The 25,514-nt window shown below is 46.3% G+C and overlaps 1 protein-coding gene across 1 annotated transcript in view; it reads right to left on the reverse strand.

The window, feature by feature from the left end:
- ADAM12 (ADAM metallopeptidase domain 12) overlaps nt 1-25,514 on the reverse strand; it is a 388,630-nt gene that overhangs the window by 316,830 nt on the left and 46,286 nt on the right. Inside the window, exon 2 of the mRNA XM_070470396.1 lies at nt 19,610-19,746. Within this exon, the coding sequence (XP_070326497.1) occupies nt 19,610-19,746 (137 nt within the window). The remainder of the gene's footprint in view (nt 1-19,609; nt 19,747-25,514) is intronic.

The raw sequence follows: 25,514 nt of genomic DNA on the forward strand, positions 1-25,514 counted from the left end.
GTGACAAAACAAATATGTCTCCATCCTCTTGGAACAGTAAATCCAGTTGGGGAGGAAGACATTAAGAGAGGATACACGGAAACAAAATGGCAAGGTGTAATGTGCAAGACACAGAGAACAATTATAGAACAGATGCCTGCTTAAGGGAGACCATCAGAAGGCTGCCCTGGGAAGGTGGTCTGGAGGCAGAGAAGAGGCTCCCCCACCACGTGACAAGATGGTTGGAGGGACTCACAGACCGAGGTCAGAAGAGGTGTCAGTTCACAGGAGGCTTCCTGAGCCTCTTCTGGATAGAAGCCCAGAGGAGAAACCTGGTCAGGAACAAGACGAGACGCTGGGCATGGAAGGGGAGACCACCGACTTTGTCCTGAACGGCCTCGAATAGAGGAGCTTAGCATGTGTCCTATAGCCATGGGGCCTCTCGAGGGGCTGTGGGGGGAGAGGGCGTCAAAACTGGACAGAGGGGTGTGAACAAAGTCCCTAGAACACGGGAAGAGAAGCCCGTGTGACGGAGAGGAGATCAGATGGCCCAGGTGAGGCAAAGCAGAAACCAGCTGCGAGCGGCATAAGGGTGGGACATGGCAGGAGGCGGGGGCTCGGGAGGGCGTTTCAATGCCGGGAGCGTGAGTCAGGAGCGGGCACAGGGCCGCAGACCAACGTCTGACTGCTGGCAAAGCAGCATCTCCGTGGGGCCACCCATTACCGAGCGCCGCGTCTCATTTTGGACAAACTTTGGGAGCACCATCCACTTATCCATGGGGACACACCTGAGCCAATCAAGGGATATAACCTGTATATTTCTAGGGGGAAAGATTTGCTTTAAAGCTCATTGTTTATAGTAACACAAATGTCTAAGGGAAAGGCTTGATTGCTAAACTATTTATGAAAATGATTTCTTATTTTCTGTGACTTTCATCAACCCTAAGTAGAAAAGCACTAGACCAAAATACAATCAAGAGAAAAGTAAATGAAAAATAAAGGGCTCTCAAAGTAAATGTAAGTATTAACTCAAATGTCTTTGGGGATCTACTGTGTGTCAAGCACTGCTGGACCTGAGGGTCCTGAAATGAGCAGCGCACAGTATCTGCCTTTAGACATTTCGCAGTTTCCCCTGGCAAACCAATAAGCAAGTCAGCTGTTACGTGTGGATACCCTGCATCATGACGGAGGCAATGACTGGGGGTCTGGCAGCCAAACAGGTATTGAGAACGAGTGTGGATGTCAGGAGTTCAGGAAAACCTTTCTCTTAGTCTGCGTGAGACGCTCTTAACAAAATGCCATAAACTGGATGGCATACATAATAGACATCCATTTCTCACAGTTCTGGAAGCTGGGAAGGCCTAGGTCAGGGTGCTAGCATGGGGCGGGACGGGGTCGGGGGGGAGGGAGCTTGGTGACGATCCTCCTCCTGGCTTACAGACGATCACCTTATCACTGTGTCCTCTTGTGATGGAGAGAAAGCTCTGGTCTCTTCCTCTTCCTACAAGGGTGCTAATCCCATCATGGGGACTCCACCGTCATGACCTCATCTAACCCTAATCACCTCCCAAAGTCTCCTATATCCGTCACAGGGGGCTTAAGACTTCACTGTGTAAACCAGGAGAGGGGGGCACAAGCGTTTGGCCAGCATGCTGGGCTTACTCACTCAGCTGTGTCTGAATCTCTGTGACCCCATGGACTGTAGCTCAGCAGGCTCCTCTGTCCATGGGATTGTCCAGGTAAGAACACCGGAGTGGGTAGCCTATCCCTTCTCCAGGGGATCTTCCTGACCCAGGAATCAGTTCAGGGTCTCCTGCATTACAGGCGGATTCTTTACCAGCTGAGCGACCAGGGAAGCCCATTTGGTCAGTAAGACCAACCAAAAAGGTAACTTCTGAGGTGAGTCCAGGGAAACAAAGACATGAGGGAGGGTCTTATGGCAAAGAAGGAAAGAGTGTGTAGAAAACCTGTGCAGGTATTTCCCTGGTGGTCCAGTGGCTAAGACTCCAAGCCCCAGTGCAGGGGGACCGGGTTCAATCCCTGGTCAGGGAACTAGAGCCCACACGTGGCAACTAGGAGTCCGCCTGCCGCAGTGAAGATCCTGCATGGTGCAACTAACACCCAATGCAGCCAAATACATACTTTTGAGAAAACAAAAGCTGTGCAGAGCACAGAGGCAGGCATGAGTCTCCGGGGACTAGAAGTAAGTTGTTGTAGGTGACACACAGCATGAGGAAGACAGAGGGGGCCCCATAGGGGTGTGGGCCTCAAAACATTAAAGGTTTGAGTCTTATTCTGAAAGAAATGGGGAGTCACTGGTGGATTTTATGCAGTTTGAAGGCACAGTTATTAATGATAATAATAAATAATAATCATAATAAACACGGTGAATCCTGGCATGTGCTAGACATTTAAACATCATCTTATCAACCTTAGTAAGAACCCTCTGAAATAGGTGCTGTTTGGGGTTCCTGTTTTTAATGAGGAAATAGAGGCTTCCCTGATAGCTCAGCTGGTAAAGAATCCACCTGCAATGCAGGAGATCCCGGTTCTATTCCTGGGGTGGGAAGATCCGCTGGAGAAGGGATAGGCTACCCACTCTGGTATTTTTGGGCTTGCCTGGTGGCTCAGCTGGTAAAGAATCTGCCTGCATTGCAGGAGATCTGGGTTTGATCCCTGGGTTGGGAAAATACCCTGGAGAAGGGAAAGGCTACCCACTCCAGTATTTTGGCCTGGAGAATTCCACGACTATACAGTCCATGGGGTTACAAAGAGTCGGACACGACGGAGCGACTTTCACTTTCACTTGAGGCTCTGAGAGGTCATGTAACTTCTCAAAGGTCACAAAGAGCCCAGGAAGTGGCTGGGCTGAGTTGACCCCCTGAGGTCCTCCTCCTCCTGACCATGCCACCCTATGAACAGTCAGCCCTGACGGCCTCAGCACTGGGGAGGGCTGGGTCAGGGAGGGGGAGTCTATGCCACTCCATGGCCTGTCACGCTGCTTGACAGTCCCCGAGCCAAGGAGACTCTGCTAGGGTGACACTCCTGAGAGTGGCCTCCCGGGAGCCTGTGGGCTCTCCCATCGCCCTGCCCTGAACCCCTGCGGGGCGGTGAGTCTGCACACACACCAGGAGCGCAGTGATTTGGGAAATGATGTAGGGGCAGTGTATTTTGCTGGTGGTGGTGGTGTTCAGTCGCTAAGTCGTGTCTAACTCTTTGAGACTCCATGACCTGCAGCACACCTGGCTTCCCTCTTCTTCACTATTTCCCAGTGTTTCTTAAACTCATGTGCATTGAGTCGGTGATGCCATCCAACCGTCTCATCCTCGGTCTCCCCCTTCTCCTTTTGCCTTCGATCTTTCCCAACTTTAGGGTCTTTCCCAATAAGTCATCTCTTTGTATCACGTGGACAAAGTATTAGGGCTTCAGCATCAGTCTTTCTAATGAATATTCAGAGTTGATTTCCTTTAGGACTGATTGGTTTGATCCCTCAAAAAGGTCAACTCCACTTCCTCACCCCAGAAGGATACAAGGGGTATGGATAAAGCCATTTTGCTCAGATGTATTTATCTAGCAGTGGAAATGCCTCAGCCAGAAGCAGGAGGTTCTGGAGAGAAAGAACCGTGACAGCAAGGCCCCTGGTCTTTCCTCCTTCTCCAGCAGGGGAATTAGGCCCACAGGTCACACTGCCATCCTGGTTGATGTTCACCAAGGCGATGCTCTGAGTCTGCATGCGGTCTGCAGAGAACAAGAGCCTCTCAGCTCTCTGTCTGCTCTGGTCACCTCATAGGCCTGGAGCCACTTTCTGTCTCCAGCAAAACCTACCTACTGCCTTGCCACCACCGTCCCTCCTAAAACAGACTTGTTACTGTTCAGTGGCTCTGCTGTGTTCGACTTGTTGCAACCCCATGCACCGCAGCACACCAGGCTTCCCTGTCCTTCATCTCCCAGAATTTGCTCAAACTCATGTCCATCGAGTCAGTGATGCCATACAACCATCTCAACCTCTATTGCCCTCTTCTCCTCCTGCCCTCAATGTTTCCAAGCATCAGGGCCTTTTCCAATGAGTCAGCCCTTTGCATCAGGTGGCCAAAGTATTGGAGCTTCAGCTTCAGCATCCATCCTTCCAATGAATATTCAGGGTTGGCCTCCTTTAGGATGGACGGTTGGATCTCCTTAAAGTTCAATGGACATGCAAGAGTCTTCTCCAGCACCACAATTCAAAAGGATTAATTCTTTGGCTCTCAGAACAGATGCTCTGTGTCAAACTTCTGAAACTGCAGCCCCAAATGCCCTGATGGCTCAGAAACCTTCTGTCGCTTTCCACTACCTTCCAAGTGGAATTCTAACTTCTTAGCAGGATGTCCAAGTCCCTGCTTCATCTGAAAACTCCTCACCCCAAACCCCAGCCCTGACAGTATCTTATCTGGGTTTGTGCATGTTCAGTCATGCCCAACTCTTTGCGACCCCATGGACTGTGACCACCAGGCTCCTCTGTCCATGGGATCCCCCAGCCAAGAATACTGGAGTGGGTTGCCATTTCCTTCTCTAGAAGATCTTCCCGACCCAGGGATTGAACCCACATCTCTTACATCTCCTGCACTGGAAGCCAGATTTGTTACTAACAGTGCCACCTGGGAAACATCTTATTTAGTAAGTGCTTAAGAGTCTTTTGGGGGAATATCCAGGGAAAACTGTAACTGGCCACTCAGCGACCAGGTGATGCAGAGCTTGGTGCCAAATCTCCACTCTAAGCCTTTCTATGGGGTTAGCCAAAAAGTTCGCTGGCCTTTTCCTGAAACAGCGGGCGGAAAAACCCGCATGAAATTTTTGGCCAATCCAGTACAATAAGAGACAGAGCCAGGGAGTTTTCCATAGGCTGCTTCTGTTGGTACAAAAAGCTAAGACTTGTCCCTTAATTCATGTTTCTTCCCATTTGATCCAAAAATCTAGGCAAGGAAGTTCTAAGGCTGGCTGCTGCCATTTCAGCTGCTTCAAATAAAACAGTTAAATTAATTTGCCGTCATGGCTGCAGGAATTTCTTGAAAGGAGTTGCCTCTGAGGTTAATGAGTAGAAGAGGCCAATTCTGTGTGTGCTGAAATTCTTGGAATCTGGAGACAGGGCAGTTGGAACTGGTAAGGTTTCACTGCAAAACGTATATGTGTCGTCTTTAAGGGTATTTACTTAACTAGAGACGTACGTTTCCACAGCTTCTGGGCATTGGCTTTATGGGAAAGGATCTTTAAAGCGTCTCCAATTCATTTCCCCACCTGCCAGCTCCGTGCTCGTAATGCCTGCCGGTGCCAAAAGAACGTCTCCACGAGGCTGTCTGTTAGAACCAACAAAAATGCACTGAATGTTTTGTACTTGACCTCAGAACGCCGTTTCGCTCCCTCTGCCCTGACAGCTCCTTCGAACCCTGTCTGGGAGGCTGAAGGCTCTGGTGGGAAGATGAGAGCCTCGGCTTAGGCCTCAGAATCCGGAGGAAGACCGGTGTGAGCAATGTCCACGACAGGCGTGTCCCGTGGCAGCCGCCTTCCCAGAAACGCGTCCAGGTTGAACCGGATGAGACGCGCTACCTGCCAACGAAGCAGCAGGCTGGAAAAACTCCGCTCTGGGACTCTACCGAGACTGTTCCGGAGACGAACCTTAAAAAGCTCCCTTCTCCCCTTCCTTCAGGCCATGAGGCAAGGGGGTCTACAGAAACAGAATCCTCAACTCTTCCAAGACAATCCAGACATGAAAACGGGAAGCCTGCGATCGTCTGCAGTCAGCACTCCTGACGGGCAGAGACACATCAGAGGAGGCCAGCCCAGGGCTCCTGGGGATCTCAGGCTTTCCCACGTCGTCTCCTGAAGACACTAAACCAGCAGTAACTTTTGGCAAAGCAAACACATTCCTATTAGCTGAGTAGGCTTGGCCAAAGATGATGTGCCCCAGTGGTCTTGTTTTGAACTGTAAAAGAAGAGGCTAGATTTCAAAGGAGCTCTGATAAAATCCTCTACCCCTGGTGGGCTACTAACTCTTCCTGATGTTTGTCCTGCAGGAGGGGTTGACATTTCCTAGCGTTCTGTTTGAGCAAGCTTCAAAGTAGTTCTGCAATGAAATTGCCAGCTTTCATGCATGCTTTAAAAGGTACAAAATACCTCTACTACCTAGCATGGGGCCTGGGATATCATGAATTCACAATAACTATTTGTTGATTAAACTAATATACAGAAAGAACTCAAGAAAAGCAGGACCATCTTTAATTGGCAAAATTTCCCCCCTCAGAACTCTTAGATAGAACTCCACTGAATCTAAAGACCAAAGGGACACTGCCCCTAAATTGATGCAGGATTTAATCTGCATAGTGGTATGGGGCACTCCTGAAGCACTTACTGAATGAAAAAATAAATAAATGAATAATAGAGAATTTGTTGACACTTTAGGGTATAGTTTTCAAATGGCATAATGTGTTTCTGCAATGACAAACATCACTTTAATCATTTACGTCCTTTTTCTGTGTTTGAGGGAAAAAATAAAAATGTACAGCAAGCATATGTAAACTAGTCAGTGTGACTGCTTCTGTAATTAGGCTAAAATCTTGCATGTGGGTCATGTGTGACCAACATATGGGAAAAGTATATAAAATATGTCACCTATCTATACAAATATATTGGGTTGGTCAAAAAGTTCATGCAGGTTTTTCTATACAATGTAACAGAAAAACCCAAACTAACTTTTTGACCAAACCAATAACTCTGCTAATCCATCAGTGATGGGCAATAGTGTGTACATAATGGTTTCTCAATTTGTCCGCGTATCTTCAGCAGTGTCCTATGTGAGATGCCTGCTGGGGTAAGACATGCAGGGAAGGCCAAGGAACTGAGCCAGGCTAATAGCTCCCACAGGAATCGGGAATCCTAACAGACACACAACCCATAACCCTGGTCCCGGTCTCACCAACTTTGTTCTGCGTTTATGACCAGGTCTTTAAATCATATGCTCAGAAATTAGTAGGTTCAAAAAAAAGGAAGACCCCTTAGTACCTTTGCTGAGTAACAATTGCCAGGAAAAATGGTTATGCCAACTAAATAAAATCTTTTTGTTGCTACTTTAAGAAAAGTAAAGTGAAAGTGAAAATCCCTCAGTCGTGTCTGACTCTTTGTGACCCCAAGGACTACAGAGTCCATGGAATTCTCCAGGCCAGAATACTGGAGTGGGTAGCCTTTTCTTCTCCAGGGGATCTTCCCAACCCAGAGATGGAATCCAGGTCTTTCACACTGCAGGTGGATTCTTCCAGCTGAGCCGCCAGGGAAGCCCAAGAATACTGGTTGGGTAGTAGCTATCCCTTCTCCAGTGGATCTTCCTGACCCAGGAATAGAACCGGGGTTTCCTGCATTGCAGGCAGATTCTTTACCAACTGAACTATCAGGGAAGCCCTTTTTTCTTTGACTTTTAAGAAAAGATCAACTGAGCTATCAAGGAAGCCCTTTTTTTCTTTGACTTTTAAGAAAAGACCAAATTAATTTCAAGTAATTAGCAGAAAGGCAGCCTTGAGACATGGACCAACTCAAAGAGCATTAAAAGTGAGAGTTAGGTCCAAATGCTAGAGACTTAAAATTTTAAAATAACATTTTAGGGAAAAGAACAAATGATTGGGCTTGATTTTAAGAATTGATGTAGTTTATTAAAAAGAGCCATTCTTCTTTTTTGACCTGTAAAGGTGTGTGCCAGTCACTCAGTCACATCTGACTCTTTGCAATCCCATGAACTGTAGCCTGCCAGACCTCGTTCCATGGAATTCTCCAGACAAGAACACTGAAGTGGGTAGCCAGTCTCTTCTCCAGGGGATCTTCCTGACCCAGGGAGCAAACAAAGGTCTCCTGCATTACAGGCAGATTCTTTAGCTTCCAAGTCACCAGGGAAGCCCTGTACAGGTATACCTACATTTAAAAAGCCAAATTTCCTATTTCCCATTATACAATTTTAAAAATTAAATATATTATAAAGTGTGACTCAGTCATGATCCAGCATTCGAGATTTGGTTTTCCTTTTAATCCAGCAAAGCACATGCATATTCTTCCTTGTTTTGTCAGCTGAGGAAACCAAGAAGCGATAACACTGCAGGAGCAATGAGAACAACCAACACCTTATACCAAAGGGACACAGGGGCAGATGGAAAGAATCCTCGTTGGCCAAAACAGGAACAGTTTGAACAACATAAAATAGTGCTAGATTACATCCCAAAACATAAAATAAACATCCCTGAGTCCAAGCTGATAAATAAATGATTGCATGTATAAATGAATAGGGGAAGTAGACAAATCTCACATGCAGAAAACTTCCAAAATAACTTATGTAGCTACTTCAGCCTTCAAGGAGGTGGAACATACATCCTTAAGTGTGTCTGTGAACAGTGACCTCCTTCTAAAGAATTCAGTATAGAAAGGAAGGAGAAGAGGGGAACTTCATCGTGGAGAAAGTTGGCAAATAGGCCCTCGGGCAGCTGATCAAGGCTGACACCAACAGTGACAAGTCCTGTTGACAGCAGGTGCCCTCCATATGGTGAAACAGGAGCAGTACTCCACCTCTGTGGCCTTCTCTTCAAAACAGATCACCCCAATTCAATCATGAGAAACACAGCAGACAAATCCCAGTCAACGGATATTCTACGAAATCCTTAACTCACTCCTCACACTGCCAATATCATCAAAAACAGAAAGCATGGGAAACTGCCACAACCAACTACAGCCTGAGGATATGTGATGAATAAATGTAATGTGATGCCTGAGTAAAACCTGAATAAAGTATGGACTTTTTTCTAGTTGATAATGAATCAATGTTGCTTGAGATGAATGCTCTATAATAATGTAAGATGCTAATAACAGGGGAAACTGGCTGTGAGTATACGAGGTCTCTGTATCATCTTTACAGTTTTTTGGTAAATCTAAAACTATTCTCATATAAAACACTTATTTTTAAAAAATCTAGCAAGAGCAGCCTTTGAAGGAAGGAGAAATCAACTTTTATTCTTCCTTCTATTTGAGTATAACTGCTTTACAGTATTGCACTTGTTTCTTCCGTACAACAAAGAGGACACGTGGATGCCCAAGGGGCACATGAAAAGATGCTCCGCATCGCTGATTATTAGAGAAATGCAAATCAAAACTACAGCGAGGTATCACCTCACACTGGTCAGAATGGCTATCAAAAACTCTACAAACAGTAAATGCTGGAGGGGGTGTGGAGAAAAGGGAGCCCTCCTACACTGCTGATGGGAATGTACATTGATATAACCACCTCGAAGAACAGTACCAGAGGTTCCTTAAAAAGCTAAAATTAAAACAACCACATGAGCCAGCAATCTCACTACTGGGCATATACCCTGGGGAAGACATAATTCAACTTTCATTCTAAACTGCCCCAAATCTCCAGCGGGCAGATTTCTATAAATACACGGAATCCTGGGAGACATGCATCTTCTTTTGCTCACGTGTGTGACGCGCCCATCATGCATTGTCAATGGGCGGACATTTGCCCTCCAGGGAGCAATAATTGGGACTCAGGGAGAAGGTGAAAATTCTTAGGTATTACCATGGTACATTTCATTCCAAAGCTTAAAACTCCCCAACAAAATCTTATTCCTTAGAATTTAATTTCCCTCTTTAAGGAGAAATTCAATTTAATTTAAATTTTACTTAATTTTTCTCTTTAGGCAGGCAATCATGAAATTACGGTTGTAAAATACTGGTGCATGCCACTCACAAACACACACCTTCTGCTCACAGGAATGCATGTGAGAGATGGAGGTGACCTGAGCACATTCCATGTGTGTGTCTAATTCTTTGCTGCCCTGTGGACTGTAGCTCGCCAGGCTCCTCTGTCCATGATATTTCCCAGGCAAGAACACTGGAGTGGGTTACCATCCCCTTCTCCAGGGGACCTTCCCAACCCAGGGATGGAACCCGTATCTCCTGCACTGGCAGGCAGATTCTTCACCGCTGAGCCAGCAGGGAAGCCCCAGCCTTCGCATAATACCAAACTATTAAATTCAACATCAACACACACAAAGTCTCTCTTGGGAAGATAGATAGCCTTTTTCATCTAAACTCTGATCTATAAATTATCATCCATTCTAGAAACTATATGTTCTTCCAAATGCCCTTGATCTCTAAAGCCCTTGTCTCTTATTCTAAGAGTTCAAGTTAAAATAAAAAAACCATGTATCAATAATTGCTACAAACATATCATGTACAGGTAAATGTGACTAATAGCTAAACTTGGTATGGGGGATATGGGACTGTCCCATACTATCTTTGCAATTTTTCAGTAAATCTAAAGTCATTCTATTTTTTTTCTGAAGAAAGGCTAGGTACACATAACACACATGTGTAACGGAACCACTCTGCTATACACCTGAAACTAACGCAACATTGTAAGTCAGATCTACATCAATTAGAAGTTTTTTAAAATAAACATCAAGCAACTTCCTGAAAAAAAATACAGCTATTCTAAAATTGCTTACTTTAAAAATTACATGTCTCTTATTAAATACTTATTTAAATTTATTACAACCTTATTTCAGTAAACTCTGGACTCCTCAAGGCAAGACAGAATCTCATCCATGCTTGTGTCATGGGAACTCAACCTTGAACCTGGGATACAGTAGGAACTCACACACCCTTGGATGAATGGATAAAAAACTGAAAACAGAATTCATCCCACTCCTTTTTTTCTTAATTTCAAATATGCCCAACACATCAGTCAAACATGAAGAGTCTTACCCGAGGATTATAAATATATATATATATATATATATATATACACATATATATATATGTATATAATAACCTCTGTCTTTTTAAACAAAACACTCTATCTCCTAGCATTATCTAACTTTATTTGAAAATATTATTTTTAAGAAGACCCCATTCTCTGATGACACTACACGTTTGAAGAAAAGAGAAGGGAGACCTGATTCAATAGGCAACTTTTTGGGAAATGCTAGTAAGGCCTTGCCAAGAGGTCATGAGAAGTAACCACGTTTGTGGAGAGCAGGGTGGAGATGAAGCCCAGAGCCCTCCTTGACGCGTGGCGCGAATCCAGGAGGGACACGGCGGAGCGGAGCGCAGGATGCCGGCTTGCCTCCTCCTCTCTGCTTGCTGACCAAAGAGGACGGGTGAGCAGGAAAGGCCTCGGGGAGCGGGGCTGGAGCCCTCACACGCGGAGGAAGGAAGCCAGAGCTCCGTGGAGGGCAGGGATGACGGCTGGGGGAAGCGCTGGCCGGACCTCCCCACGCCGTCCCTCTGAGCCGAGACTTCACCTCTGGAGTCCAGATTCGTGAACCCGTCCTGACAGTGCACAAGGGAAAGAAAGCTGCAGATTTTCTGGGGGGCAGCCGAGCGCCATGGGAAGACTAGACGTCAGAGTCTAGCTGTCAGCCCTGTCACGTCACGTTCTTACTGGGAGTCCCTGCCTCTTCGCCTACAAAGTGCACCGGGGGCGCCTGACGTGATGGTGTCTGGGGTACGTCTAGCCCGGGGGTCGCCAACTACAGTCCGAGGACCACATCCAGCCCACTGCCTGTGAGCTAAGAACGGGTTTCACATTTCTTAATGACTAAAAAAATACAAATAAGAGAAGAATATTTCATGACACATGAACATTATAAAATTCAAATTACAATGTCCATGTGTGTGAGTGCCACGTGCTAAGTCACTCAGTCGTGCCCGACTCTTTGCGACCCCACGGACTGTAGCCCGCCAGGCTCCTCTGTCCATGGGATTCTCCAGGCAACAATACTGAAGTGGGTTGCCATGTCCTCCGCCAGGGGATCGTCCCGATCTAGGGACCAAACCTGCGTCTCTTGTGTCTCCTTGTATTGGCAGGATGATTCTTTACCGCCGAGCCACCAGGGCATATCCCCAATAAGTTTTACTGGAACACAACCGCAAACCCTGGTTCACTTAATATCCACTGCTGCTTCTACCCTTTAAGCTATAGAAGCAAAGTTGCATTATCTGTGACGGAGATTGTGGGACCCACACAGCTGAATAGTTGCTCTTCATTAAAACAGGGTCCCAAGAGGGAGGGGATATGTATACACATGTAGCTGCTTCACTTTGTTGTGCAGAATAAACTAACACAACATTGTAAAGCAACTCTACCCCAATTCAAAAAAATAATAATTATTACAACGATCAAAAAAATTTAAATATTCTCTATTATAAAATAAAAAAAAAAGTTTGCCAAGTTTTGGTCTGGCCCCATCCAAAGCGAAGGTTCTCAGTAACTATCCTCACCCTTCTCAGCTGTCACCAAGGGCAGGGGTCGTAACTACGCACCCTCCCCACGCCCAGCCGTTTTGAGTCGACTTGGCTGGGAAGGAGGGGGCTACTGACATCTCCTGGGTAAAGACCAGAGCAGCTGCTGAACACCCTATAACACACAGCGGCGGCTGCTTTCCCCTACACAAGCAACAGAGAGCTAATGCACAGCCGGTCCCAGTGGCAGCGGGGCCCGGCCCCAGTGTAAGCAGAAAGGCCGGCAGCAACGAGGGGAAAGGGGCGAGGCTGAGCTCTCCTGAGTGCAGCGAGGGTGCTGTCAGGCAGCAGGGTCACCATCGTCACCCCCTTTACGAATGGCGAGACAGACCCAGCAAGGGCGAGCCACGGGTCCGGCAACCCACAGCAAGGCAGAGGCTCTGCGGGGGTCTGAAGCCGTCTCTGTACGTTCCAAAGCTTTTGGTTTTTCCACTCCGCATGCTATCAAGTCTAAACAACAGCTGAGTTCCCAAAGATTAAAGGGTGCCCGCTGGTACCCCACTAGCGTCTCTCCCAGAAGGTGGGTGCAGTCTTGGCTGGGTAGGTCACGCGCGGCCGGAAGAGCAGCCTCCCTGTGTGCCTGACACAGCTCCTGGGGACTGTCAGGCAAGGGGTGGGGCTGCGGGGAGGCCAGTGGGAGTTACGAGATGGGGGTGGGACTTTCCCGACGGCCCAGTGGCTAGGACCCGGAGCTCCCAACGTGGTGAGGGCAGGGGTTCAATTCCTGGTTGGGGAACTAAGATCCCAAATGGCACAGGCAGAGTAAAAAAAAGAGCGAGAGAGGGATGAGGGCAGAGGAAGGTGGAGAATACACCATCCCAGGAGCCCAGACAGCCTGGAGACAAGTCCCAGCTTTGGAGCCACTGGGTGTGTGTGTGTGTGTATATATATATATATATATATATATATATATTTTTTTTTTTACATTTATGGCCACACTGGGTCTTCATTGTGGTGCATGGGCCTTCTCGTTGTGGCGCACACGCTTCTCACTGCAGTGGTTTCTCTCGTTGTGGAGCTCAGGCTCCAGGCGTGTGGGCTCGGGGGTTGCGGTTCGTGGACTCTAGGGCCCTGGCTCTCTTGCTCACTGTCCTACGGCAGGTGGGACCTTCCCCGACCAGGGGGTGAACCTGTGTCCCCTGCATCGGCAGGCGGATTCTTTGCCACTAAGGAAGCCCTAGTACACATTTATTCTGAGGGGTTTCACAGTAGGTATTTTACTAAAAATTACATTCCTAAAGGGGCTTCCCTGGGGGCTCAGATGGTAAAGCGTCGGCCTGCAATGCGGGAGACCGGGGTTCGATCCCTGGGTCGGGAAGGTCCCCTGGAAAAGGATATGGCAACCCATATCTCTTGCCTGGAAAATTCCATGGACGGAGGACCCCAGTAGGCTACAGTCCATGGGGTCGCAAAGAGTCGGACACGACTGAGTGACTTCACTTTCATTTTCACATTCCTAAGAGGAAGCACTGTCAGCTGGCTTATAAGCTGAAGGAAGCTCCATGTTCCATAAGTCAGAAGGCTAACCATCAAGCTTACATAGTCAAGCTCAGGCGCCACAGGCCGGCCTGCAGCAACTCCTGTAATGACCAGAATGCCCCCTTCGAGCAGAGGAAACTCATTGTCTACAAGGCCCATGTGAACCCTGGAACAGAATGGTGCATGGGGGGAGTTGTTAAGATAAGACATAAGCAGCCACAAAAGTGGAAAATGTCTCATTCTTCCAAGCTATGTAAGACCTCCAAATGATTTACAAGCAGCTAAACTTGCTAATGCAAACAGCCGATGCATCAGAAAAGTCCCTGGTGCCGGGAAAGATTGAGAGCAGGAGAAGAGGGCGTCAGAGGATGAGATGGCTGGATGGCATCAGCCATAAACCTGGGCAAACTTCGGGACAGTGAGGGACAGGGAGGCCTGGCGTGCTGCAGTCCGTGGGGTCACAGAGTCAGACACGACTGGGCGACTGAACAGCAAACTTGCTGAAACAGGTCAGCAATGTCTGAAAAGTCCAGGTTTCCCAAGAGTGGTTTGCAAACTCTCTGCAGAAGTGGAAAGGGGCCCCAGGAACCTCTGGGCATTTGAATAAAATGCAAAAGTTGACTTCTGTCCCTTCTACGTTCTGTAGCAGGAGGCACCTCCACGCCAGTGAGTGACCTGGTTCCCAGGCACAAAGGAAGGCTCAGAGCCCTCAACAAACATTCCGTATCCTCACTGGGTGCCAAGCGCAGCACCAAGGGGCAAGGAAGGACAAAAGCTGAGAACATCACCCTCAGAGAGGGCACAGGCTGGCAGGAGAAGCAAAACTATAAACCAGTGATGACAACACAGTATGAGCCGTGCCAAAGAGCTGAGTCCCAAGTCGCACGGAGTTAGGGTCTAAAACCAGCATGAAGGTGAGGTGGTACCCCAGTCAGGGTCAACATTAATCTTGCAAATACGTTATGGTTTTCATGCATTTGTGCAAGTTCAATGGGGCCATTTCTTCTCTCCTGAACGCTGCTGGGTTGACTTAACGCAGCGTTAAGTTGACTTATTTTGGGGTCCCTGCTCTTTAAAGACATCCAACTGAAGAACCAGACTCAGTTTCAAACAGTAAGAGACTTGCCCTGTTTCAGGTGGAGGGAAGGAGGAAACAGCATACAGTGCTCACCCCTCACGGCCCCTGCCCTGGTCCCCGGCTCCTCGGCAAATCAGAGGATGGGTATGTGGTTTAAAGTGATGTGTCTGCAGCATCGGTCTCCACCACATCCCCAGGCTCAGTGTGCATGGAGTGTCTGCACATCACGGAGACGACTGGTGAGGACTAAGACCCGGGGGGAACAAACGCGGCTGGGGAGGTCAGAAGGGGCTGCGCAGAGAAGGTGCAGGCTGAGCTGGGTCCTCAGGAATGAGTAAGACACAGCAAATGCCAAGCACGGCGGGAAAGAGCACGGACACTTAGGCCACGGGCTGCTGCAGACGCGCAGGATGGCTGAGAGGTGGGAGGCGGGCCTCCAGAGTCAGGCTGGCCCAGTCTGTACATCATCCTGAGTATCAAGGGAGGGAACCTGAGGCAGATGCCGAGAGAAGCTTCTGAAGGAAGTCTCTAGTCTCGTGACTTGAGGGGGTGGGGGATGACAATCTTATCTTCCATGGGCTACTAAAGTGGGGAACATGGATGGGAGGCTGTGTCCATATTAGGACATAATAATGCACTGAGGTAACTGGGAACTTCTGGCTGGAGCTGCCTAAAATCCATTGGAAGCCAGTGACCCAATCACAGGCGTCAGAGAAGGCAGACTATTGGATTTGCAGTCCATGAACACTGGAGGATGATGGTGAGGGGATCAGACCCAGGTCACAGCTCATCGGAGCGACTGCTGCTACCGTTCACGTCACCACCATATGTGAGCTCCTACGACTGGTAGCCTGGGTCTACCTGCACTTTCACTGGCCCCTCCTGCCACAGGTAGACAGTGAGGCCACTGGAGGGAATGACAAGGCCAGCGGGAGACCTTAGTAAGAAATGTGCCGAGAAAGAGACTCAGCGGAAACTGACAGTTGAGGGACAAAGCCAAGAAGAGGAGTCATGAGCAAGAATTAAAAACACATGAGAGCGAACAAGAGCGCACAGGGTCTCGGGAGCCAAAGGAAGCGAGCGTTTCAAAGCAGAGGGAACCAGTGTCGAGATCAGATAAAGAGTGAGAAGCACGCACCACCTGCAGAGGCCGGGAGGCCACCTGGGACCTTGGCAAGAGCCGTCGTGATGAAGTGTTGGGAGCAGAAGCTGCTACCAAGGGATGCAGAGGACTGGTGGGAGGGGTGTGACCACCCCTCCCAGAAGAGGTCTGACTGCCTCAGGGTGAAAGGGGATGGTTATTTGAGCAAAAAAATAAAAAAACAGGACTTGGTTTTCTCAGCCATGAAACAAAGCAAACGGAAGTCTATGCAGCAGACATTACCTCTGCTGTTTTAATTAGCTGCTATTTGATATTTCAGACTCTCAATATGCTACGGGAAGCTTCGGTTTCACGTTCTAATCCCCTTGCCTTTTTATTTTCCATTTCACGTATTATTTCCATCATCTCATTCTCATGTGAGAAAGCTAGAAATTGGAAATTTCCTGGAGCATTCAAAGGCTGAGCTCCACTGAGGTCAATTCAGGAGCAACCGCATCTTGAAACGTCTTCCCTGGACCCAGAGTTCATTTTTTTCAAGACGTGAAATTGGAGATTGGTCCCTACAGATACTTTAAACTCTCAGTATCACCTTACATCGGGGTGGTAGTTTTGAGTTTCCAGTGTATTTTCACAGACATCATTTAATTTCATTCTTACCGTGACCCTAAGAGGGAGGAAAAGCGGATAAGCTTGTACTCATGTTACAGACCAAAACAGCAGCAAGCAAACAAACCAAATGCTGGATGCCTACAATGCACACGAGGTCAGGTTCCTTCCCATTCCTCCAGTCTTTCAGCTACAGGAGTAGTGGCGGTGATGGCTTGACACTTGATTTGTAAAGGACGTAATAATATCCCATTCATCTATATGTTCATCACAGATGAGAAAGAGACAGAAAGAAGGAAAGAGAGAGAGAATCTGAGTACCTTTTCCTGAATCAAGCTGAAGCAACTTGAAATCAGTTGAATCAAGTTCACCGGCTCTCCAGTGCTGGACGCAGCAGCAGTTTTCATGATTCTAAACCTGTGTGCTCATTATTTTTTAATACTTTTTTTCATTTATTTATTTGTGCCTGGTCTCACAGAATCTTCAGCTGTGTCACACGACGGGAAGCCAAAATGCCTGGGCCTTTCCTCAAATCAGTTAAGTCAAATTGTCAAAGGCTGGCTGAACAGAAAGAAACAAGGGAGCAAGGAATAAGATGGGGAGCAGGAAAGCAAGGATGCAAACCTAAACGCCTACATTCTAAGGTGCAGCAGGCAGAGTTGCACAGCAAAATATATACGTGAAGTGAGTTCTGTTCTGCACGCTTGAAGATACACTCTGTGAATGCAGTTTAAAATGTCAATGTGGATGGTTGTTTTGATAACAAGGAAAGATGTACACATACACACCAGTTGGCAGACTCCCTATCCCCACAACAAATACACACATCTCCCCTGTGGAGAATGATGGCATGCTCACACACAAACCCCTTTTCTTGCAGGGTCTTGATGGTTAACCACCAAATAAAGGCACACGTGGTCATTACAGCCATGATGCTGACTCCACGAGCCATACATTGAAGTGAACTTCATGGCATTATGACAAGATGCTGCCCCCCAAATCACCTGTTCCCTTAAATAATGTCAGTAACCTGGAGCTATTTTAGGCAGTAGGTACGTGCCTACTTCCCTGGATCAGGAAGACGCCCTGGAGAAGGAAATGGCAACCCACTCCGTTATTCTTGCCTGGGAAATCCCGTGGGCAGAGGAGCCTGGAGGGCTACAGTCCATGGGGTCACGAAAGAGTCAGCAACTGAAAAACAACACATATACCTACTACCCACACGATTCTCGTCCTGGAGGAGTTGGGACAGTGAGGCAACAACAGCGGTCTCTCCTATTGTTCTACAAAGATGGTGCAGGTGGCCCCCCGTCCTCAGGTTGTACGCTTGGCCAAGGTGGGGTGGGGGGCAGCCAATGCCCCCTCCAGCATGTCTCTTGAGGTCTGCCAGGTGGCTGGCTGGCAGGAAGGATGAAGCTGGAGGTCAGAAACTAGAGCCAACCTGCACTGGTCCCTTCCAGAGGCCTGCTGAGAACCCTCATCAGCTCGTTGCTCTGATACCCTCCAAGGAAGGTTGCCAGGTAAAACACAGGACACCAGTTAAATTTGGATTTTGATAAAACAACAATACCCCAAATCTTGCATGGGACAGACTTATGCCAAAAAACATCCATTGCTTGTCTAAGTCCAAGTTTAATGGGGCATTCTGTACTTTCAGTTGCTAAATCTGGCAACCATACCACCAGGGAGACCTCCCATAAAAGCTTCCATCACCCAAGTAACTTTAGATGGTTTCATATTCTTGTATCATTAATTAGTGCCTATCAACATTTTAAATATATACTTTACAAAAACAGTACACTTCTCTTTTTCTGAACCTATCAGATCATTTCTAATTTTGCAAATTAGTAGCATGATGAGATTTTCTTTAACACCCTAGGTTTTTCTTCCAGGAAACAGCATCAGAGACACTGTGATTGGCTTGCACTTTGTAGATTCAGTCTGCAACAGTCCCCATGAAATAGAAATACTGAAAAAGTTTAGATCTGGCCTTTGGATCCTTTAACCCAACCTTTCTGAATGTTCACGTTTAGCTGAAAGTCTCTTTAGAAAATGAAATAATGAGGTGAATCAGGGGCCCCCAGCCTCTAAGAGCTAGTGTCTGATGATCTGAAGTGGAGCTGAGATAATAATAACAGAAATAAAGCACACAGAAAATGCACTTGAATCACCTCAAAACCATCCCTGTCCCCACCCCTCTCACCAAATTGCCTTCCATAAAATTGGGCCCTGGTGTCAAAAAGGTTGGTGATAATAAATCATAAATCATATTATCATTACAGACATAAAGGTGGCTCACTGCAGCACTTCCAGAACACTACAGAGGATTTTCACAGTCTCAACTGCTCTTTTAAAAAAAAAAAAAAAATCTGTTTTCTATTATAAAAAATAATCTAAAAATAGTTCCACATAACACAAGGACAAAGCCATCTGTATGATCTCTCCAAAGAGCTCATATTTCTATAGATTTTATCGCTTTCCAACTATTCCAACAAGTTCTGAAACTTAAGAAAGTCATGTAGATTTGTCAGACAAAACTCATCAAAATATTAAATTTAACCGCTAATATTTTGATTATTTTATAGTATTCTTTTACATCACAGAAGACTCAAATCAAACACGTATTGAAGTAATTGCAGCATCAAAGTACATTAAAACTCACTACAAACTTAAAAAAAGTTGTATTAAAATGTTTCTACCAATAATTGACTGATAAAACCAAAATATTGGTAAGTAGATGTGAATATAGAAAAATATGCAGCACTCAAGTAAAATGAGCTGGAAGTTGCATATCTGGAAATGTTATCCTTGGTGTGTGTTTGAAAAAAATAACTTTCCATGGATGCAAACAGAGCTGAGACGCTCATCAGAACCGTCACGTCAAAATCAATTTGTATTTCATCTTCTTAATAATGAAGATTTCACTTTGTAAGGAAGGATAAAGTTGGGATTAAAGTAGTTAAAGACAAAACTTGAATAAAAGAATACGAATGCAGTACTGTGAGTTTCAAACTCCAATCACTGAAAAGTCAAGGAGGAAAGAGTGAAAAACTGACCTCTGAGTCTGCATTCTTCACTGGGTTCCATGGATCTCCATTCAAAAGAGAGACACTGGCCACTTCATAGGCTCCTCCCCCGTCTCTCGTCCCAGCCTGTTGCATGGAAGGCACAAATTGGCGTCCCAAGTTCACCCCTGTAACACAAAGAAGAACCCTATGCTTATTCCAGCTTGGAAGAGCTTGGCATCAGAAGTATGACACCAATGTCTCAATGAAAATACTTGCAAGTTGAATAAGGCCAGGCAAATACCATCATCTAGTATATCATAATTGAGTGTTAAAACTGATTAATTCACTGTCAATCGGACCAAAAATTTTTGTAACTTAAAGCAAATAAGAGCTAATTTTTCCCCCCCCTGCAAGCCCTGTGGCACGTGCTGGGTGATTACCATCATCAAAGTATATAATTCTGTCCTTCGACAAGCAACAAAAATCCACGAGCTGTGACTTTTTAAATGATGAATTAATCCTTTGCTTAAGATCAGCTCTATTAAAAGTCTCAAGGCTTTAGATATGTTAAGATTAAATCCATTTACTTAAGTCCCAGCGAATCAGTTAAATACAAAGCCAACTCTGCTCTCTGTACTTATGGGGGCTAATTTTATGGGCTTCAGGGAATGATTCTATAGACAAAATTAATTTGTCAGTTTGGACTGACTAGACTGGTTCATGTAAAAAAAAAAAGTCAAGTCATTCAGTCAATTATTATGTGATCTTGTTTCCTGGGGTCCTGTCGAACCAGTTAATATACTGACACAGGTTCAATGCAGCCCCATTTCCATAAACAATCCTAATGGAAAGTATAACATTTTTCTCTTCTGGAGAGTATATCACTTTCTTAACAAATAAGGTAATTTCTCCAGGCCAGTTCCCCTATGAGGTCACACTCCTGCTATTTGGTGCAACCACAGTCTGCCCCTCAAGGTAAAGGATGGGAGTTGATTCCCTCACATGTTATTCCCATTTCTTCAACCAGGACTCATAATTTTCAGACCTGAGTCATAATAGCACAGTTTCAAGTTACTAAAGAGTTCGCATTTATTGGGCACAAATGGTATTGAAATTTTAATCCTAGACATTTTACAGTTCTCCAAATACCTTTCAATCCACACCATTTTATCATTCTCAGTGTGGAAGTCTGCAGTTATATTCAGGTTACAAAAGGATTACTATTGTACTTGAGTATTAACTGTCTGACACAGCCTCCCTAGAAAATTCTCAAGCTGGTCACAGAGCATTTAAAACTCCCAATGGTTGAGGGCCAAGGGACGAGGGATGAACTGCACGTTGGGACTATGGCCAGTGGCAAAGGGGGTGAGCTGGGCCCCTTGGCCACATGGGGTGGGAGAGGGAGAGAGAGGACCGAGGACCAAGGGACCAGGAGACATGGGCTTGTGGTCTCGGCTGGGATGAGCCCATGTCCGGGAGATGAGGGTTCCAGCTGGGTGGGCGGAGGGGCCGGCTCCTGGTGATGACATCTGTGGACAGCTGGTGGAGGGCAGGATATGAGCAAGGAGTGGTTATCAGCATGAAATTCATCAGAAGTCTTTCCTGGCTGAAAAGCAGGCAGTCCATGATGGCTCAGAGATCTTGAATAAAAGAGCTTCATCCACCGGCTTGATTTCATGATCTTCAATGTGCTCCAAGAGTGCTGAGTCACTCCAAGCAGGGGCTTTGGAGTAAGACATCCCCAACATCAGTAGCATCCTGACTACGTATTAGCTGTTGGTCCTGGCCCGGCTGTTGAGCCACTTACTAGTTCATTCATTCACTCATTCATTCACCAACTATCTGGTAACTGCCTGCCTTGTGACGGGCCTTCTAGATCTGATGTCTTCCACTTAAATAGCCCGCTCTTTCTGCTTCAGCCCTCGTGTTACCTGGAGCAAACCCCTTCTGCCTACACTGTTGGGACCCTCATCTCTTAAATACAGCTCCCCCCACCCCAAAACACTCGGTTCTCTCCATCCTGTGCATCTAAGAGAGGGTCGCAGATCAAGCTGCCCTCGTGACCTATACTCTTACATTGGGTGAGAGATGACTGGATAAATAAGATGATCGCACACAGTAACCAGGGCCCTGAAACAACAGGGCTAGGGGGGCACCCCGTGATGTCCTTGTAACTCTTCTATAAATCTAAAATGATTTCAAAATAAAAATGTAATGAGAAAAACAAGGTGGTGGCAGTTGGTGGGGAAGGCTACTACTTCGATGGACAGGGACAAGAGCCTGCATTGTTGGGATGGGAAGCATGGAAGATGAGAAACTTCCAGCCCTACCCAGAGCCGTGGGAAGAACACATCGGCAGTGGGTCATCAAGGGTTTTTCTTTTCCATAAAATGAGGCAGAGGGCAGGGAGGCGCAAGGTGGATAATCCACAGGAAGCATGAAGAACACCTCCTGGTTTCATCAAGATCCTTCTCTAAGCTTTGCCAAGCCCCAGGTCTCATGCTCAGGACCCTCAGTGGGATTTCCACGTTAGAAGTTCCTGAAACAAAGTGAGTTCTGAGCCAGTTACACAGCTTCTGCCGAGGTGGACTAAGAGTGCAGCTGACTGAACACATCTTGAAAGAGCGCTGGTGTGTTGTCTGAAGTGGATTAAGAAGGATTTTAAATACCCGCAATTACAGAGTGAAAACGGCAGATGCGCCTGAACTTGCCCCTCAACCAATGAAAACCATGCCACGTGCCAAAGAGTTACCCAGGCCAACAGTTTAATCCTCAAGTCAAGTTAAACTGTTCAGAAAGTGAGCGCAAGCATTTTAAAATTCCCTCTACATAAACAAACCAAGTTGATTATAAGCTACTCCTGGAAATTCTGTCAGTTAAGTTTCCAACACAAGTGAATTGTTAAATTGAGTACTTAATCACAAATTCAAATGCCCCAAGGCTGGATAAATCTAAACCTGGAGTCCCGCTCACCACCCAGCCGCCCTAGGGAAGACAGGATGGTTTCCATGGGTATCCCAGCTGAGATGCTCACAGGCCTGGAGGATAACCTTCATGCCTCAGAGACTTAGAGAAAAACTCTTTGAATATAATAGGACTCACTGAGAAGTTGCCTGTCTTAGAACAGGGGTCCGACCTCCGGGCCACAGACCTCAGCGGCATTAGAGTAGGAAGAAAGTGCATAATGGGGCTTCCCTGATAGCTCTACAGGTAAAGAATCCATCTGACAATGCAGGAGATTCAGGTTCCATCCCTGGCTGGAAAAGAGCCCTGGGAGAAGGAAATGGCAACCCACTCCAGCATTCTTGCCTGGAGAATTCCATGGACAGAGGAGCCTGGTGGGCTACGGTCCATGGAGTCGCAAAGAGTTGGGCACGACTGAGTGAGTAAGCACACGGCAAAGTCCACAATAAATGTAACGTGCTTGAGTCATCCTGAAATCTCTGCCACACCCTAGGCCATGGAGAAACTGTCTCCCATAAAACTAGTCCCTGGTGCCAAAAGTGTTGGGGACTGTCTTAGAAGAAAGGAGAAGTGCCATGAAGTCCAGGTCTCCTTAGCCTGTGGGGGACCAGGAGAGGCAGTAAGCCCGCATCCTTGATTTTGTGGGGAGAAGGGAGGCCTTCGTGGGGTTTCCTCTTCAATAATCAAACTGAAGCTGCATGAACCAAATATAAAGAACGTATTAGTCCCCTGGACCTTTTTCTTCCCAGGCGCTTAGGAGAAGAGAGTGACAGTTATTTACTCTCCTGAAGGCAAAATGTTCCAACCATTGAACACTTCCCTTTTCACCTACATATTCCAACACTTATTCCAAAAGAAGTCCTTTGGGACTGATTTTTTTTCCCCTCTAAGAGGCTTTATTTCTAAATATTCCAAAGAGAACTGAAAGGCAGACTGTGCCAGTACTTTTAGAATGTTGTGCAACCTTTTAAAGAAATTGAATAACAACATTATTTGCTGAGGACAGTATTTACTATCTATATACATGGATAATGAAGCTATCTCTCAGCTTTTTAATTGGTTGCACAACATCCCCCCAGCAGTATATGCAGTCAGAGGATGGTTTCTTATGAGCTTTGCTTAAGTATTTATACACTGGTATTTCTTTTAGATGATGCAAATAAAATTTTTATTTGTGCTGCATGGATATACAGAATAAATTATACACAGCTGTGAGATATCAGAATGTATTTTATGGAGTGATCTTGTTGACAAACCATAAAAGCAGGCTGCACATTCAAGCCCTAGAAACCCAGGGGAAGAAATATGACCTTAGAAAACATACAGTTTGCACACATTTTGTTTTTGCCAATATTTGGGCATCAACAAAACTCAGTTGACTAAATAAAAAAATGTGACTAGCTTATCTTGGGGAGGAACTTCTAGCTTTCTTTCTGCTGAGTAACCAGATACATGGACTGTCCTTTTGATAAAATGGCCAGTTTGCTTCAGTCTCACAGAAGAAAGAAGTATATCAGATATTTAGGTTTCTACCACAATTACCTTCTGTGACAATCAGTGCTGCTTTCCCATGAGATATGCATGTGCCTGCTATGCTTGTCTGAGTTTGCCATCTTCAGACTTGATTATGGCTGGTGAAGAGGGAAGTTATAGACCTAGTTCCTTAAGCAAGAATCTTTGCAGCGATGGCTTTTAAGGTCTTGGAAAAGCCAGCAATAAAGACATCCCTAGAGTGCATTCAGATCCTCCCCATGTGAGTCACCCAGAGCCTGGCAACCCGTGGGAGCCTTGCCTCCTTTCTTTCTGTCTGGCCAAGCCCCCCTGGCCTGGCTTACTAAGGGTCATCCAGATCACCCTGCTGCCCACGTAAGGGCTTCAGCTTCCTTGCGACAGAGATTGACAGAGTGTTGAGATACTGAACAATAAACATCTTCAAGCCACAAGACCTGGCCCTGATCTTGACTCTTCTTTGATTTACCGCCCTCGAGCAAAGACTGCATCTAAGGTGCTACCCTCTACAAAATAGGGAATAACATTCTCTCCCCCCATAATTCCCATAGGGTTGCATGCTGGCTTGCTAAGTCACTTCAGCCGAGTCCGACTCTCTGCGACCCTATGGACTGTAGCCCGCCAGGCTCCTCTGTCCTTGGGATTTCCCAGGCAAGAATACTGCAGAGAATTGCCATGCCCTCCTCCAGGGGATCTTCCTCACCCAGGGATCGATCTCACATCTCGTCTCCTAAATTGGCAGGTGGGTTCTTTACCACTAGCGCCACCTGGGAAGGCCTGATTCTCATGGGGTTAAGGAAGCTCAATCAAGTCAGAACAGTCAAAGGGCTTCTGAAAAGCTTAATGCATAAAATCAGTCTAGGATGTCCGAATCCAAGTTTACAGACTTGTAGGCAGTGTTTCTCCAACCAAACACGGTAACAGTGTGAAGATGACAGCTCCATGCCTGTCATTAGAATATGCGGGGGTTAAGGTGCTTGGGAGGTATCCATTCAAGTTGCCCAGTAAGCCAGTGGGAAAACAACCTCTGATAAGGCCACTAGCCAAGATGAAACTTAAAACACTAACCTAGAGTTCTGGCTTTAAAGCAAAGTCACTGTCAATGCCAACACGAACCTAAGAGTAAAGGATTAATCTGAGGTATACCAAAAAGAGTTAAGATAAAATAATCTGAGGTACCAAAAAGAGAATTAAGATAAACAGTCCTTAGAAAATCTAGGTGGGGGCAAAAACTGAGACCACCATTATGAACTGCAATAGAATCTGAGGACAAGGTCCTGGAAACTCACGAAGCAGTTTTTGTAATCCCAGAGAGCTAAAGAAAATCTCATAGGTTTGATTGAGCAGGGTCTTGGTCCAGGGGAATATAATGGCAATGTTCCCATAAAGGACAAATGTATTTCCTTCGTTCAGATTCCTATCTATAGTCTTAGTCAAATAACAACATCACTCTCTCATCTCATCTGCAAGCTCCAAGGGT

Source organism: Odocoileus virginianus, chromosome 7, assembly GCF_023699985.2.
Source record: "Odocoileus virginianus isolate 20LAN1187 ecotype Illinois chromosome 7, Ovbor_1.2, whole genome shotgun sequence".
NCBI lineage: Eukaryota > Metazoa > Chordata > Mammalia > Artiodactyla > Cervidae > Odocoileus > Odocoileus virginianus.